Below are 17,123 nucleotides of genomic sequence, written 5' to 3'. Positions count from 1 at the left end.
GTGTTCATAGTTTAGAAGACTTAATATTGTTAAGATGTTAGTACTCCCCAAATCAATCTTTAGATTTAATGCAGTCCCTATCAAAGCCCCAGGTGGGTTTTTTGCAGAAGTGGACAGGCTATTCCTGAAATGCATGTGGAAATTCATGAGATCCAGAATAGCCAAAACACTCTTACAAAAGAATAAAGCTATAGTAATCAAGACAGTGTGATGTTGGCATAAGAGTAGGCATATAGATCAGTGGAATGGAATTGAGAGTCAATAAATAAACCTATATGTTTACGGTCAACTACTTTTCAATAAGAAAGCCAAGATCATTCACTGGGGGAAAATACAGATTTTTTCAACAAATTGTCCTGGAACAATTGGATAGCCATGCACAAAAGAATGAGATTGGGCCCCTCCTCACATCGTATGCAAAAATGAATTCCAAATGGATCGAAGAGCTAAAACTAGAATACTGAGAAAATATAGGAGAAATTTTTGCAATCTTGCATTATTAGACATTGACACCAAAAGCACAATCAACAAAAGAGAAAAAATTGGATTTCATCAAGATTAGGAACTTGTGCTACAAAATAAACCATCAGCCCTGGCCAGCTTTGCTCAGTGGTTAGAGTGTTGGCCCACGGACCATAGAGTCCCATGTTCGGTTCCCGCTATGGGCACTTACCTTGGTTCCAGTTTGTCCCCAACCTTAGTTGGGATCATGTAGGTGGCAACCACTCGATGTGTCTCGCATCGGTGTTTCTCTCTTCCTCTCTCTCCCACTCTATCTGAAGATAAATGCAAAAATGTAAGGATAAATAAATAAATCATCAAAGGATAGATAAATAAATGAACAAACAAACCATCAAAAAAGTTAAGAGCCAACCCACAAAATGAGCAAAATTGTTTGTAAGTCATGTATCTGATACGACATATCCGGACTACATGAAAAACTCTTACAACTCAGCATTTAAAAGGTAATCCAATTTTAAAATGGGCAAAGGATCTAAATAGACGTCTCTCTAAAGAAGACATACAGCCCTGGCTGCTTTGGCTCAGCAGTTAGAATGTTGGCCTGCGGTCCAGAGAGACCTGGGTTCGGTTCCTGCTAAGGGCGCGTATCTCGGTTGCAGTTTGTCCCCAGCCTTGGTTGGTCATGCAGGTGGCAGCCACTCGATGTGTCCCTTTCATGTTGATATTTCCCCTCTCTCTCTTCTTCTCTCTCCCTCCCACTCTACCTGAACAAAAAAAATGGAAAAATGTCCTCTGGTGAGGATAAAAAAAAAAGAAAATATACAAATGTCCAGTAAGTACATTAGTGGGAAATGCAAATCAAAACCACAATGAGATACCACTTCATACAAAGTAGGATGGCTGTAATAAAAAGATCAGATGATAAAGTGTTGGTGAGGATTTCACTCCTATGTGTATGCCTAAGTGAAATGAAACATGACCACACAAAAAGTACACAAAGATTTATAGTAGCAAAATAGCCTAAAGGTAGAAACAGTTCGAATGTTCAGATGATAATAGGTAAGTAAAATGTGGTAGATTCATGCAATGGAACAAAAAGGAGCGAAGTACAGATACAATGTGGATGAATCTTGCAACATTATTTTGTGAGTTAAAGAAGCCAGTCATAAAAGACCACATACTGTATAGCTCCATTTATATAAATTGTCTAGAACAGACAATTCTAAAAAGCCAGAAAGGTTAGTGGTTGCCTAGGGCTGGTGGGACAGGGAAGAGACTGCTAGTTGGTATGCGGTTTCTTTTTGCAGTTATAAAAATCTTCTAAAATTAGATGATGGTAATGGTTGTATAACCTGTGATTGCAATATCAGAAACCATTGAATTGTATACTTGAAATAAGTGAGTTGTATGGTATGTGAATTACACTTCAGTAAAACTGTTCAAAAAATATATGCAGATGTATAGCAATGATCATTTCATGTACTTCAGTTCAACAGACATTCCTGTGATAAGTCCTATAAAGTATACCTGGCAAGGGAGATGAGTGTCCCAGAAATATGAAATAATAGATGATTGTAATAATATTTGCTGTAATTGAGATATTGAAAAGAATGGTGTGTAAATACAAGTAAGAGAGGTGGATTAGGTCTAGCTGGGGCTATGGCAAGTATCAGGAAGAAGATAGTATTCCTCTAAGGATGAGTATACTTTTAGTAAACCAATTTCTATGTTGTGCATAGGGTATGTAGGCAGAAGGAACAACAGAAATAAGTCAGGAGAATAAGGGATCTAGTACTTAAACACTGTACTATGTTGCTGCAGTTTTGAGTGAGTAATAGAGAGTCATTGACACTAACTGGAGAGGTTGTTTGGAAGTAAATCATGGAGAGCCTTCTGGAACTAGATAAAAAAGACAGTGGGTTCTGTCATTAGATGGTCAACTTATCTGCTGTCACTGGAAGTTTAAAAACAGGATGGCTGACATCCTATGAGATGTGGAAGACCGCCTCCTACATCAGAAACAGTTGGATTGGATTCCGTCGCTTCTTAGGATCCTTCTGAGTTAGAGTCATGTACTTTCCACAAGGGATGTAAACCAAATCCTTTCCCATGGATCTGTGCAATTAAAAGCCAAGTGGGATCCAGCCAGTGTGGCTCAGTGGATTGAGCATTGTCCCATGGACTGAGAGATCCCAATTCAGTTCCCAGTCAGGGCACATGCCTTGGTTTTCCGGGTTAAATCCCCAGTAGGGGGCCTGCAGGAGACATCTGATCAATGTTTCCCTCTGCCATCTATGTTTCTCTCCCTTCCTCTCTCTCTAAAAAAATCAATAAAAAATATTTTTTAAAAAACAGGTGGGCACAAAAGAAATGAAGTTAGGAATGTCCATACTTTCTTGGCTCTTAGTGGTTTTCTTGAAAAATTAGTGAGCCCTGGCCGGTTTGGCTCAGCGGTTAGAGCGTCGGCCTGCGGTCCTGAGAGACCCGGGTTCGGTTCCTGCTAAGGGCGCGTACCTCGGTTGCAGTTTGTCCCCGGCCCTGGTCGGTTGTGCGGGTGGCAGCCACTCGATGTGTTCCTTTCACATCGATGTTTCTCTCTCTCTCTCTGTTCCTCTCTCTCCCTTCCACTCTACCTGAACAAAAAATGGAAAAATGTTCTCCGGTGAGGATAAAAAAAACAAAACAAAACAAAAATTACAGTGAATATTTTTGTCTCCTAGTGCTTTTCTTTTTCTTTCTGTTTCTTATCACAACCCTGTTATGGCAGATTGGTTTTATTTGTTTTTGGAGAAATATTCTCAGTCAATATTTTAGTTAGGTAATATTTCTGAGAAAAATTGACTTTTGCTTGAAAATGCTTACCCTTAAGAAGATAAACAGAACCACACTACTTTGATGCCTCTTTACTGTTTGTGAACTTTTCTTTTAACTAGGGCCATTTTACTCACTACTACATCTGCAGAATCCAGGCATCGTTCTTACTCTTGAAACACAATAGGATGTTTTAACTATTTACATCAGTATAATTCACCCACATTTCAAAAAAGTACATATGGACTGTGCTTCATTTACATAGGCATAAATACTCACGAGATAGTCTCATTCCAAAGATGAGTATGGTATGCCACGTAAGTCAATGATTTGTTCTAGTGAGTGTGTCTGAAAGGCAGGTCAGGGTTATGGTGGCAGTTCAGGTAGATATATGAGGGATGAGAGCACTGATGGGGAGAAGAGTCCTTTTTGCTTGAGCTTTGGAGTCACTGTACACCCATCACATTCTCAGTACCTTGGGGGTGATCTCATTGCTCATTCCACAGGCCCTTGTGCCTAGAAAGTTTATAACCTGTGGCCTTTCTTACCTTCTTATGAATTTTTAAGTAAGTAATTATGTCATTTGTTTCTTTTTCCATTGGCTTCTGTGTTACTGAAGTGTTTCCAACTCTTGAGCCCTCAGGATATCAGCTGTTCTCAGTGTCCTAGAAGTTTAACTTTGACTCTGGTACCAGTCAAGGCCAACAGCATTAAGTTTTCTTTTGTTTTCCATATTCATGCTTTGCTCTTAATATCTGAAGTCCTGAGACCCACCAGGCATCAGCCTCTTGGGACCCTTCTGGGACCTTTATTTGTAGACTTTTTCTTTCTCAGGGCCACAGAAACACAAGGCTTATAAATTTCTGATCTCTAATTGGAGATTTTTGCTAGCATATTTTTAGTGGAACTCTCATGGGGATATATGTTCTCTAGTCTGTGTCCTCACTATTTGCTAGACTGAGCCCACAGAAATTCAAGTAGAAGTCCTAGGATGTTGGGTCACAGCACATGGTTCTGGGAGTGCCTGGGAAAGAGGACTCTGAAAATTTTATACAGCCCTCAAAATAGCCAACTAGGAGTGCTATATGTCATATCCTAGTTGTCTGTCTTCCTTCATAAGGAATAATAATAAATACTGCTTTTTTATTTTGTAGCCTTGATGGGTTTTGTTTTTGTTTTTGTTTTGCTAATGCCATATAAATTTGGTTAGTCTTCTGTGTTACAGTGTTATGGGTATTTTTTTTCCCCTCACCTGAGGATATTTTTCTACTTATCAGATAGAATGGGAGGGAGGGAGAGAGAGACAGACAGACAGAGAGAAACATCAGTGTGATAGAGCCACATCAACTGGTTGCCTCCTACACGACCCGACCAGGGCTGGGGACGAATCACAACCTAGGTACATGCCCTTGATTGAAATCGAACCCATGACTCATTGGTCTGTGGACCAACGCTCTAACTGCTGAGCCATACCAGCCAGGCAGTACCTTTTTTTTTTTTTTTTTAAATCACATGAGCTTTCCACTGATGACCATGATTATGAAATTTTTCAAAAGTCTAAACTCATGCCCTGGCCGGTTTGGCTCAGCAGTTGGAGCGTTGGCTTACGGTACAGAGACACCCGGGTTCAGTTCCCACTAAGGGCACATACCTCAGTTGCAGTTTGTCCCTGGCCCTGGTTGGTCATGCGGGTGGCAACTACTCAATGTATACCTTTCACGTCGATGTTTCTCTCTTTCTCTCTTCCTCTCCTTCCCACTCTATCTGAACAAAAAATGGAAAAATGTCCTCGGGTGAGGATTAAAAAAAAGTCTAAAGTCACATCTTCCTCTTTATTTTTTAAATTGTAACCAGTAATTTTGAGAACCTGCTGATTCTATGCCCTGTACTTGGTGTGGGGTATACAAATAATAAAACATGGGTCCCCCTTATACCAACTCACTATTCTGAAAATTGGTAACTAAAAGAAAAGAATTAAACATTTTTCCTATCTTTCTAGTAGGATCTCTGTATCAGGGTAAACAAATAGCTCCTGTTGACGAACGACAACTTTATTTATTTATTTATTTATTTTAATCCTCATCCGAGGACATTTTTCCATTTTTTGTACAGACAGTGTGGGAGGGAGAGAGAGGAAGAGAGAGAGAGGGAAACATCGATGTGAAAGGGACACATCGAGTGGCTGCCACCCGCACGACCAACCAGGGCCGGGGACAAACTGCAACCAAGGTACATGCCCTTAGCGGGAACCGAACCCGGGTCTCTCCGGACCGCAGGCGGACGCTCTAACCGCTGAGCCAAACCGGCCAGGGCCGACAACTTTCTTTAAAAAGAATGCCAGTCAATAAAAAATTCAGAAGGAATGATAAAATTAGAAAAATTATTTTTCAACCTCCAATGAAATAATTGATTTATGCACTATACTCCATGGATCCTCTGTTCACCCTGCTCAGTCTAATCCCCTGGGTGGGCTTCTGCTGCCTCCCCACATGTACTCCCTCTTCATCTTACACCTAGACCATGTCTCCATCTGGACCCACTCTTAACTCCACTTGGAATGTACATATCTCCCTGGGCTGCTGTGATTCTCCCCACCCCACAGAGACCCTTAGGTCACATGATCCTACCTAAAAGCTTTTGGCCTGGATTTCCTAGAAGGAAATGACAAGGAAGAGCAACTGTACCCTTGGTTTTAACTTTAAAGAAGCAGATGTGTTGCAGCATAGTAATACATTCAATTGTCTTTCCTAGTGAAGAAATGCTACTAATTCCTATTTTTAATTTTTCTTTCTTCCTTACTGTTGTCACTTTGAACACTAATTTTATTAACATGATTATTAATATAATATTTTAGCCTAGTAACTTTTACCTTGATTTTTATTTTTAAGAGTTTATCAGTAATTCAGATACTGTGAAAATACAGTAAATTCTTAATGTCATTGATGGGTTCTTCAACTTGATGCAAATTGACATGTAATGAGCCTGGCTGGTTTTGCTCAGTGGTTAGAGTGTTGGCCCATGGACCAATGAGTTGCGGATTCACTTCCAGTCAAGGGCCCGTACCTCGATGGTGATTGTCCCTGGCCCTGGTTGGGGTCGTGCAGGAGGCAGCCACTCGATGTGTCCCTTTTACATCGATGTTTCTCTCTCTCCCTCCCACTCTATCTGAACAAAAGTGGAAAAATGTCCTCGGGTGAAGATAAAAAAAGAAAATGACATGTAATGAAACCAGTTTTACCATAGGCTAATTGATATAAGCAAAAGTTAAAGTTTCTTATCAACATTAAAACTAAGTGATGGATGCCCTAGCCAGTTTGGCTCAGTGGTTAGAGTGTTGGCCCGCAGACCAAAGAGTCTTGGGTTTGATTCTGGTCAGGGGCACATACCTTGGTTGCTGTTCAGTCCCCGGCCTTGGTCAGGGTTGTGTGGGAGGCAGTGGGTTGATGTGTCTCTCTTACTTCTCTCTCTCTGTCTCTCTCTCTCGCTTTCTCTCCCCCCCTCTCCCTCCCTCTCTCCCACTCTCTCTTCCCTCCCTTCCTCTTCCTCCCTTTGTCCTCCCCCCCCCCAACTCTTACTGAAGATAAAGGGAAAAGGTATCCTTGAGTGAGGATTTAAAAAAACAAACTAAATGATGGATGAAAGGATGTTATCCAAGCACCTGCCAATCTAGAATGTCTGCCAATTAATTCATCCCAGTTGTCATGCTTCCTAAAACATTTAAAGGAAGGCATTTGTTCACCAAGTGTTGAGTGCTCACTATGTATAGGACACTTAGGAATAAAAAGTAATTCAAGTATTGCCTTTTTCTAGCAACTTACATTCTAGTTTGGGAGACAGGGATATGCTCAACTATGATGCATTGTGTTTGTGTACTTACATATAATAAATGTCTAACAAAGTATTAGAGAGTTGAGAAAAATGAGTAATTCTTGGAAGTGGTGTTGACTCCTGGGAAGCTTTTTAGAAGAGTAACTTTCAAACTGGGTATTTAGAGTAAGCGAATGGTGTAGGTAGGGCACGCAGTTGAGAGGGCATTGCATGGCCAGTATAGTCTGGAGTAAATAGGAACAGATGTGGGACAGAGGTGGTAGAGGGAGAGACAAGATTAGGAAGGGGGTTTGGTGGCAGTTGGTGAATTGTCTTGAAAGTCATGCTTAAAAAATTTGGGCTCCATTCAGTAGGCAAAGGTTTAAAGATTTTTGAGTTAGAGAGGTGACATACATTTTGGAAAAAACATTTAGGCAAGATTTAAAGAATGAATTAGATTGCAGGCAGGGAGACTAGCTTTTGTCTAAGTCCAGAGAAGTGTGGAGACACCTGGCCTTACTGATCTGTGGATTTCTTTTTTTCTCATTTTTAAAAATCTACCTGGGATTTGTTTTTGTGGTTCACCTGACCCTCGAAAAGCTATGTATCATGTCTAGACACATCCAGTCTGTGACACTAGTGGAGAATCTGTGATCATGGTCTTGGAATTATGCTAGTTTTTTGCTACTGACAAGATGCAGTATTCTTTCTCAGCATGATTCAGAATGTGGCTTCAGGTGTCCATTTACACTACAGAAGGCAGGCTGAGTGGTGAGCTCTGTTTGAACTTGAATCAGAAGGTTAGCCCTGAAAAAAAGAGAAACAGTGGATCACAGATGTATTAAGAAGTTCAAGCCACACACAATTGAAATGGGTTGGTGGTAGTCCGGTGTGGTAGGTGAGGGCTGTTAATAGTGTAGAGGACTATCCTTCAAGTGTAAGAAGAAATCAATCATTTGTTGCTTCTCTAAGTTGGAAATCATTCTAAATGGGATCATGTTGCTAGTGAACCTCATGGGAACAAGTACTGAGGTGGTTTCCTGCAATTTGCTTCACAGGTATTGTTAGAAAAGGCTCTAAAGAAACAAATAGGGTATAAGTACATGAAAGCCTCAAGAGAAGTCAAGCCAAAGTTAGAACTTATGATCCCCCTTAAACGCCTTTGGCCATATATTAACCAGATCCTCTGACAGGCCCATGAGTGTGAGGGGTATAATGGCATTGGCAGGTAAATCAGGTGAGAGTGGTGCCTGTGGTGGAGGTTATGTTGATGGAGAGAGTACAGTGACTGGAGTTAGCTGTCATAACTATGGAGCCAGACCCAATATTTTCTCACTATGCAACTCTATGAGAGTACACATAGACAGTGGCCTTGGGAAGAATAACTGGAGGAGCAGATATGCTATTTGTTCCTTTTGAAGGTACAGTGACAGTATGTCAGAAGATGGAAATTATGCAACACAGATATGTAACTCTTCTTGAATGTTACAGTTGAAGCAAGCAGCAGGGCCTGTGGAATCAGAGGTACTGCAAGGCAATGCCTGTTTCACCAAGGACGACATTTGTAAGGTGGATGGGAGCTTTCTAAATTTTTCTGAATTATTGAGGCACTCAACTACGGAATATCTAAACAGGGATTGGTGTTCATCTAAGTCCTATGTATATCTCTGAGGCATGTCCCTTCCTCTTCTCTCCATTTTATGGCCTAAGCTCAGGCCAAACTAGTCTCTGTTTTCCAGGCTGCATTCTGTACTTTGGCCTATCTTTGTTAACACGCTTCTCTCTTTCTTTTTTTTTTAATTTTTTTTTTTTTTTTATCCTCACCCGAGGATATTTTTCCATTTTTTGTACAGATAGAGTGGGAGGGAGAGAGAGGAAGGGAGAGAGAGAGAAAAACATCAACGTGAAGGGACACATCGAGTGGCTGCCACCCGCACGACCAACCAGGGCCGGGGACAAACTGCAACCGAAGTACGTGCCCTTAGCGGGAACCGAACCCGGGTCTCTCCGGACCGCAGGCCGACGCTCTAACCGCTGAGCCAAACTGGCCAGGGCCACGCTTCTCTCTTTCTTAGGTTAGTTCCCCAGGAATCAAGTAGTTAAAATATCCTGCAGTTGTGTTAGACTTAGTATATTATAGTTATATTTTATGTATGTATGTTGGAGTCAATAGTATCGAAGTGTGGAATGGCCAGATGATGGAAGGCCAGCAGTACTTTTTGTGAGTCAGGAGAAATTAGAAGCTGGATATTAAGGGGGAAAAGATTTGACTTTAGCTATGAAATCTCTTTTAAAGCTTTGGGAGTGAATTAGACTACAAGGGGGTGGAGTGGAAACAGTCTTTGGAAATAACTACATTCATGGAACAGGTGGAAGAACATCTGAAAGTGAAGTCTGAGAAGTAGGAGTACAGGTTGAGGAGCTAACCTCAGCAGTGATGATCTCAGGAGTGCCAGCAGGTGGGGGCCCTAGAAAGGATCCTAAGTGGTTTTTGGTGACTTTGTTTTTATACAGAACAGTTTTTGTCAAGCAGCCTAAATGAGATTGATAGGGAATAAACAGGTATTGAAAGAGGGGAATGCCTTTTAAAATGTCCTGTTACAGACTCCTCCAGCCTGTTCCTTGTCTCTGACATGTGAATTGTCATCACTGACTTTCAGGTTGTTTCGGGGATTAAATGAGAATGAGTTTGTAGAAGTCCCAGGAAAGTATCTGCCACATAGTAATATTAACAATTACTTATTACCATCATTATTGCTATTATCTTTTTTATTTTTATGATGTTTTGGTATTAAATTGGTTAGAATCTCTAAGGTGTTCTTTTTTTTTTTCCCCTCTCTTAGATCTGTGATTTTGGCTTGGCCCGCGTCGCCGATCCAGACCATGATCACACAGGGTTCCTGACAGAGTATGTAGCCACACGTTGGTACAGGGCTCCAGAAATTATGTTGAATTCCAAGGTAAGAAGCAAGTTTGCTTAAAAAGAAAACCAGGAAGCAAAAGAACTTTGGACATGTGTTGCAGTAAGCCCTCCCTCTCAGTAAGCCTGTTTACACTTGGGCTCAGTCTTGGCCTGTTTGGCCAGAACCAAGGTCCTGTCATTATCCCCTGTTCAACATGGAACTCTGGGCCCTGGGTGTTGACCTCTCCACCTCAGCAGGAGTAGTGCTGACGTGTTACAGAGTTGGAGGCTATGCCTCTCTGGTTACTCTTACAGTAAATGGTTCTTGTTCTTGCCCAGATCTGGTGAAGTTCTACCTGTGCCAGCTTTTACGTGTGCTGCTGCCACTGCTGGGTGCATCCTGGGTTGGTGTTAGAGGTGATCTGATAATGTGTCTTTCTGTAAACATAAACCAGGGCTGTTCTATAAAGGTCGGATTTATCTCATAATAAGAATGTCTCTTCAGCAAAATTATAATATAATTTAGAGAAAATATAGGTGTGGAAAGAATAGGAACTGCTAGGAATTATTTCAAAATTATTTGATAATCCTGCTTCCAAATGACATGTTCCTCTTATTGCCAAATGGCTGTGAAGAGTGCATCTAGTTCGCAGGCATATTCTTCTAATAAGGTCTGAGTCTTGGTCAGAAAAAATAATTGAATAAATATATAAAAGCAAGAAAAAGTGAAGTATATCTTTGTTAGGCTTATGAAACAGGTGGCAAGTATTGAGGGCTTCTATGGGGATTGAGATTCAGTATTATTTTTTTATTTATTAATTTATTTTTGTTACAGATGTTTCTCCTTTTTCCCCCCACTGACTCCTCCCCCCCCCACCCTGTCCCCAGTTTTGTTGTCCATGTCCATTGTTCATGCATACCTGCATATAAGTTCTGTGGTTTATCTCTCCCCCTAACTCCCTCTTCTGGGGATTGTCCATCTGTACCCCACTTCCACATCTCTGGGTCCCATTCCTCAGACTGTTATGTTCATTATATTCCACAAATAAGTGAGATCATATGATACTTGTCTTTCTCTGTTTGGCTTGTTTCGCTTAGCATACTACTCTCTAGGTCCCTCCATGTCGTCTCAAAGGATAAGGAGATCTTTCTTTCTTACAGCTGCATAGTACTCCATTGTGCATATGTACCACAGCCTTTTTATCTATTCGTCTACTGATGGACATTTGGGCTGTTTCCAGATCTTAGCTATTGTAAATAGTGCTGCTACGAACATGGGGGTACATATATTCTTTCTGATTGGTTTTTCAGGCTTCTTAGGGTATATTCCTAGAAGTGGGATCACTGGGTCAAATGGGAGTTCAATTTTTCATTTTTTGAGGTAACACCATATTGTTTTCCATAGTGGCTGCACCAGTCTGCATTCCCACCAGCAGTGTACTAGAGTCCCCTTTTCTCCACACCCTCGCCAACATTTGTTGTTTGATGATTTGTTGATGGTGGCCATTATGACAGGTGTGAGGTGATACCTCATTGTTGTTTTAATTTGCATCTCTCTGATGATTAGTGATGTTGAGCATTTCTTCATATGTCTCTTGGCCATGTGTATGTCCTATTTAGTTCCTCTGCCCATTTTTTAATTGGGTTCTTTGTCTTCCTTTTGTTGAGTTGTATGAGCACGCTTGGAAATTAACCTCTTATCTGATGTATTGTTGGCAATTATGCTCTCCCATAGAGATTCAGTATTATTTTTAATATATAATTTGCAAATAATATATGAATAAGGTGTCAAATATGGAGAATTTAAGTGGGCCTGACATACTCCCTGAATTTAATATCTTAAGATTATGAGATTCTTGAACTTAATTCCATTTACCATAATGTAACATTAAGAAAGATGAAGAAGAGCAATAAAAATAGACATTGAACTTCGTGTCCTAGGTTCAGGAACCAAAAATTGCATTCTCTTCCTCCATCTATTATGAATAATAGAAGGGTTTGGAAATGAACATTAGATTGCTTTTGTGAGGAAATGGAATTTGTTTAAAGCAGTGAGTTATTCTTGATATTATACATTTGTTCAGTTCAGTTATAAAAGTAAAATTCCATTAAAATAAATTCCATTATAAAGAAAAGTTTTAAGTAACGAATGTTTCAAAGAAGAGAATACTGTTGATTCTCTTATAATTTTGTATTACAAAGAATCCTGCACACTAGCTTCTTTCTTTGGACTGGCCACATGACAATCCTTCCATGCATGTGTTTGGTGCCTGCTGGTTGTAAAGGAGAACTGTGGATATGCTCTGTGTACTGGTAGTTTCATGGTCTTATAGCCTCCATCCCGACTTGAGATGCCTCCACTGTCTTCACTTCTCAGTCACCCTTCAGGAGGCAGTAGCCAGGGAGGATGGCCTCTATGTTCTGCAAGGTGCCCAGCTATCTCCCTCTTCTTCCAGTTAACTACAGTGAAATTCTTTTTTATTTTATTTAACTTTTTAAACATATCTTTATTGTTGAATGTATTACAGATGTCCCTTTTTCCCCCACCTTGACCCACTCCTACCCCACTACTGCCTTCCCCGCACTATTGTCTGTGTCTATTGGTTATACATTCTCTGGTTTCTCTCTTCCCACCCCACCTCCCTCCTTTCCTTTGAGGTTCATCAGTCTGACAACCAAATTGTGCTTCTTGATCTCTTCATCTTTTTCACCCATTTCCCCAACCCCCTCCCATCTGACAACCAACAAAAAGTTCTCTGTATCTATGAGTCTGTTTCTGTTCTGCTTCCTCATTTTGTTTCTAGATTCAATTGTTGATAGATATACATTTATTGCCATTTTATTGTTCATATTTTTTTTATCTTCTTCAAGAAGATCCTTTAACATTTCATATAATACTGGTTTGGCAGTGAACTCCTTTACCTTTTTCTTGTCTGGGAAACTCTTTATATGGCCATTGATTCTAAATGATAGCTTTACAGGATAGAGTAATCTTGGTTGTTGGTCCTTACTTTTCATCACTTTTTTTTTTTAAATTATTATTTTTTTCATCCTCACCCAAGGACATGTTTGCATTTATCTTCAGATAGAGCAGGAGGGAGAGAGGAGGGTAGAGAGAGAAAGAGAAACATCGATGTGACAGAGACACATTGAGTGGTTGCCACCCACACAACCCTAACTGGGGCCGGGGACAAACTGCAACCGAGGTACGTGCCCTTAGCGGGAACTGAACCCAGGACTCTCTGGTCCACGGGCCGATGCTCTAACCACTGAGCCAAACCGGCCAGGGCAATCACTTTAAATATTTCTTGCCACTCCCTTCTGGCCTACAAAGTTTCTTTTAATAAATTGGCTGACAGTCTTATGGGAGCTCTGTTATAGGTAACTAACTGCTTTTCTCTTGCTGCTTTTAAGATTCTCTCTTTGTCTTTAACCTTTCGCATTTTGATGATTATTTGTCTTGGTGTGGACCTGTTTGGGTTCATCTTGTTTGGGACTCTCTGTGCTTCCTGGACTTGTATGTCTGTTTCTTTCACCAAGTTAGGGAAGTTTTCTGTTGTTTTTTCAAATAGGTTTTCAATTTCTTGCCCTCTCTCTTCTCCTTCTGGCACTCCCATGATGCGGATTTTGGTACACTTGAAATTGTCCCACAGGCTTCTTATATTATCCTCATTTTTTTGGATTTTTTTTCGTTTTGCTGTTCTAATTGGGTGTTTTTTGCTTCCTTATATTCCACATCAGTGGTTTGCTTCTTGGCTGAAATTATTTTTTAATCACAGCCTGAGAATATTACTTCTACCAATATAGTCTTGTTTTTCTTTTTATTAATTTAGAACATTCTCAAATCCATAGAATTGAGAGTATATAGTGAACATCCATATGCCAGCCATTAACATTTTATGACTTCATCCCTTTTGCTGTCTCCTTTCCTTTTGTCAAACCCTCTGACATTTCATCAACATACTAACATTTTACTCCTAGACTTTTTCGGTGAGGGTTAACAAAAAATTAAATTAAAAACTCAGATCCTCAGAGGGAATATATATGGGCCACTGGCCCTTGGAGAACTGTTGGTTAGAACTCTTGCATACCCTTCAGTCCAGATCCAAACTCACCAAGTCTTTATTCTGTGTACCATTTGCTTTTTCTTTCTGTGTATTTGTTTTTTCTGAGTCATTTGAGAATAATTTGTAGGGCGATTTTGCTCAGCGGTTAGAGCATCAGCCTGCGGTCCAGAAAATAATTTGTAGGTATGCTCCTTTGCCACTAAAAACTGTGGTCCCGCCCTGGCCAGTTTGGCTCAGCGGTTAGAGCGTCGGCCTGCGGTCCGGAGAGACCCAGGTTCGGTTCCCGCTAAAGGCACGTACTTCGGTTGCAGTTTGTCCCCGGCCCTGGTTGGTCGTGCGGGTGGCAGCCACTCGATGTGTCCCTTCACGTTGATGTTTCTCTCTCTCTCTCCCTCCCACTCTATCTGTACAAAAAATGAAAAAATATCCTCGGGTGAGGACAAAAAAAAAACAAACAAACAAAAAAAACTGTGGTCCCAATGTTTCCCTAGGACATTTGGCAGTCTTTGGAGACTTCTCTGGTTTTCACAACTGAGAGGGGAGTGCTACTAGCATGGAGTGGTTAGCAGTCAGAAATGCTGCTAAACATCCTACAATGCATAGGACAAGCTTCCACAACATAGTCTTTCCAATCCAAAATGTCTGTAGTGCCAAGGATAAGAAACACTGCGTTATAAGAAGGATGTTCTCTAATATGACCATAGTATAGTAATTAAAAGTAGGAAATTTAATACTGACCCACTAATGTGCAGTTTATATTTAAATTTTGGATATTTTTCCAATGTAAACTTTATACTTTTTCTCCCCTCCATCCATGCTCACATATTGCATTTTCTTTAGTCTCCTTTAATCTGAAATAGTTCCTCATCCTTTCTTGACTTTGATAGGTTAAAGAGTGCAAGTAGCTATTTTGTAGACTGAACCTCAATTTTGTGTTGTGTGTTTTGGGCATGAAGACCGCAGAAGCAATGTTTTCTTCTCAGTGCATCATCGTAATTGGGGCACATCTGTTTTATGTCAGTATTAGTGGAATGCATGTTGATCTTCTGGGTAAGATGGTGTTCTCCAGGTCTCCACCATAATTATGATTATAGGTATTATTATGTTAATAATTAATAGGAGTTTATGGGGAAATACTTAAGATTGTGTACGTTATTTTCTTCTTCTTCCTCTTCCTCTTCCTCTTCTTCTTCTTCTTAGTGGAAGGGAGGGAGGGAGGAGAGAGAGAGAGAAACATCAATATGAGACATATCAATTGGTTGCCTCCTGCACGAGCCCCAGGGATTGAATTTGCAAACCAGGTAAGTGACCTTAATTGGGAATTGAACCCATCACCCTTTGGTGCTTGGGCCGACACTTCACCCACTAAGCCACACTGGCCAGGACTCTACGTTACCTTTTTCATCAAACTTTTAACCACTAATTGTACTATCCATTGATGATTTCATAATTAATCTTTCTCTATTTTATTTCTCTTTATTTATTCATGGTTATTTTACTTTATTTTTATTTATTTATTTTTTTATCCTCAACCGAGGACACTTTTCCATATTTTGTTCAGATAGAGTGGGAGGGAGAGAGAGAGAGAGAGAGAAACATCGACGTGAAAGGGACACATTGATCAGTTGCCACCCACACGACCCAACCAGGGCCGGGACAAACTGCAACCGAGGTACATGCCCTTAACGGGAACCGAACCCGGGTCTCTCTGGACCGCAGGCCGATGCTCCAACCGCTGAGCCAAACCAGCCAGGGTCATTGTTACTTTATTCAGTGGCTTATAATTCATATCTACTGTTCTATATTTTGATGCTTAGACTGTCCCAGATTTTCCAGCGGGAGCTACTTTAGACATGTCCCCATTGTACGTCTTTGCTTTTAGGCACTAGGTGCTTCAGGTTTACCTTATAGTACTTTCCCTGCCCCAGACTTGGAGCAGCCATTTCTCCAGGGAGCCCTGGTTGCTTTTAGTTAGTTTTTGTGTGTGTGTTTTAAATGTTCCTCTTGTCCTGGCCAGTGTATCAGTTAGTTGGAGCATCATCCTATATACCAAAAGCTGGCAAGTTCAATTACCCATGAGGGCACATATCCAGGTTGCAGGTTCGTCCCCTGTCAGGGTACATGTGGGAGGCAACTGACTGATGTTTCTCTTTCACATTGATGTTTCTCTTTTCTCTCTCTCTCTCTTCCCCTTTCTCTCTCTAAAATCAATAAAAAAAATTTTTTTATCCTCACACAAGGACATTTTTTTGCATTTATCTTCAAATAGAGTGGGAGGGAGAGAGGGGGGAAGAGAGAGAGAGAGAAGCATTGATGTGAGAGAGACACATCGACTGGTTGCCACCCACATAACCCCAACCAGGGTGGTACAAACTGCAACCTAGGTACGTGCTCTTAGTGGGAACCGAACCTGGAACTCTCTGGTCCGCAGGCTGATGCTCTAACTGCTGAGCCAAATGGGCCAGGGTGTAAAATAATTTTTTTTAAATCTGGCTTCCAATAATACAGTGATCCATACAACTGTATTAAAGAAGACATTTTTTTAGAAGTTTCTCTTTATTTACTTTTGGCCCAAAGCAAAAGTATTTTGGATTAGCCCAGCCAGTACGGCTCAGTGGTTGAGCGTTGACCCATGCACTGAGGAGCACTGGTTCTATTTCCAGTCAGGATACATGCACAGGTTTTGGGCTTGATACCCAATAGGGGGCGTGTAGGAGGCAGCCGATCAGATGTTTCTTCTCTTTCATTGATGTTTCTATCTATCTCTCTTTCTCCCTTCTTCTTTCTCTAAAAATCAATAAAAACATCTTTTTTAAAAAGTATTTTGTCCCTGGCCAATTTGGCTCAGTGGTTAGAGCATCGGCCTGTGGTCCAGAGAGACCCGGGTTCGGTTCCCGCTAAGGGCGCGTACTTCGGTTGCAGTTTGTCCCCGGCCCTGTTGGGCCGTGCGTGTGGCAGCCACTCGATGTGTCCCTTTCATGTCGGTGTTTCTCTCTCCCCCTCCCACTCTATCTGAAATATAAAGAAAAAATAAATAAAATAAAACAGCTATATGGGTGTACTATAACATTTAT

The 17,123-nt window shown here is 40.9% G+C and overlaps 1 protein-coding gene across 1 annotated transcript in view; it reads left to right on the top strand.

Annotated features, from left to right (window-relative positions):
• Nucleotides 1–17,123, top strand: part of MAPK1 (mitogen-activated protein kinase 1) — a 106,214-nt gene that overhangs the window by 58,002 nt on the left and 31,089 nt on the right. Inside the window, exon 4 of the mRNA XM_036277097.1 lies at nucleotides 9,924–10,040. Within this exon, the coding sequence (XP_036132990.1) occupies nucleotides 9,924–10,040 (117 nt within the window). The remainder of the gene's footprint in view (nucleotides 1–9,923; nucleotides 10,041–17,123) is intronic.

This window comes from Molossus molossus, unplaced genomic scaffold (assembly GCF_014108415.1).
Source record: "Molossus molossus isolate mMolMol1 unplaced genomic scaffold, mMolMol1.p scaffold_m16_p_22, whole genome shotgun sequence".
Lineage (NCBI taxonomy): Eukaryota > Metazoa > Chordata > Mammalia > Chiroptera > Molossidae > Molossus > Molossus molossus.
This window is presented reverse-complemented; position numbering and strand designations above follow the sequence as displayed.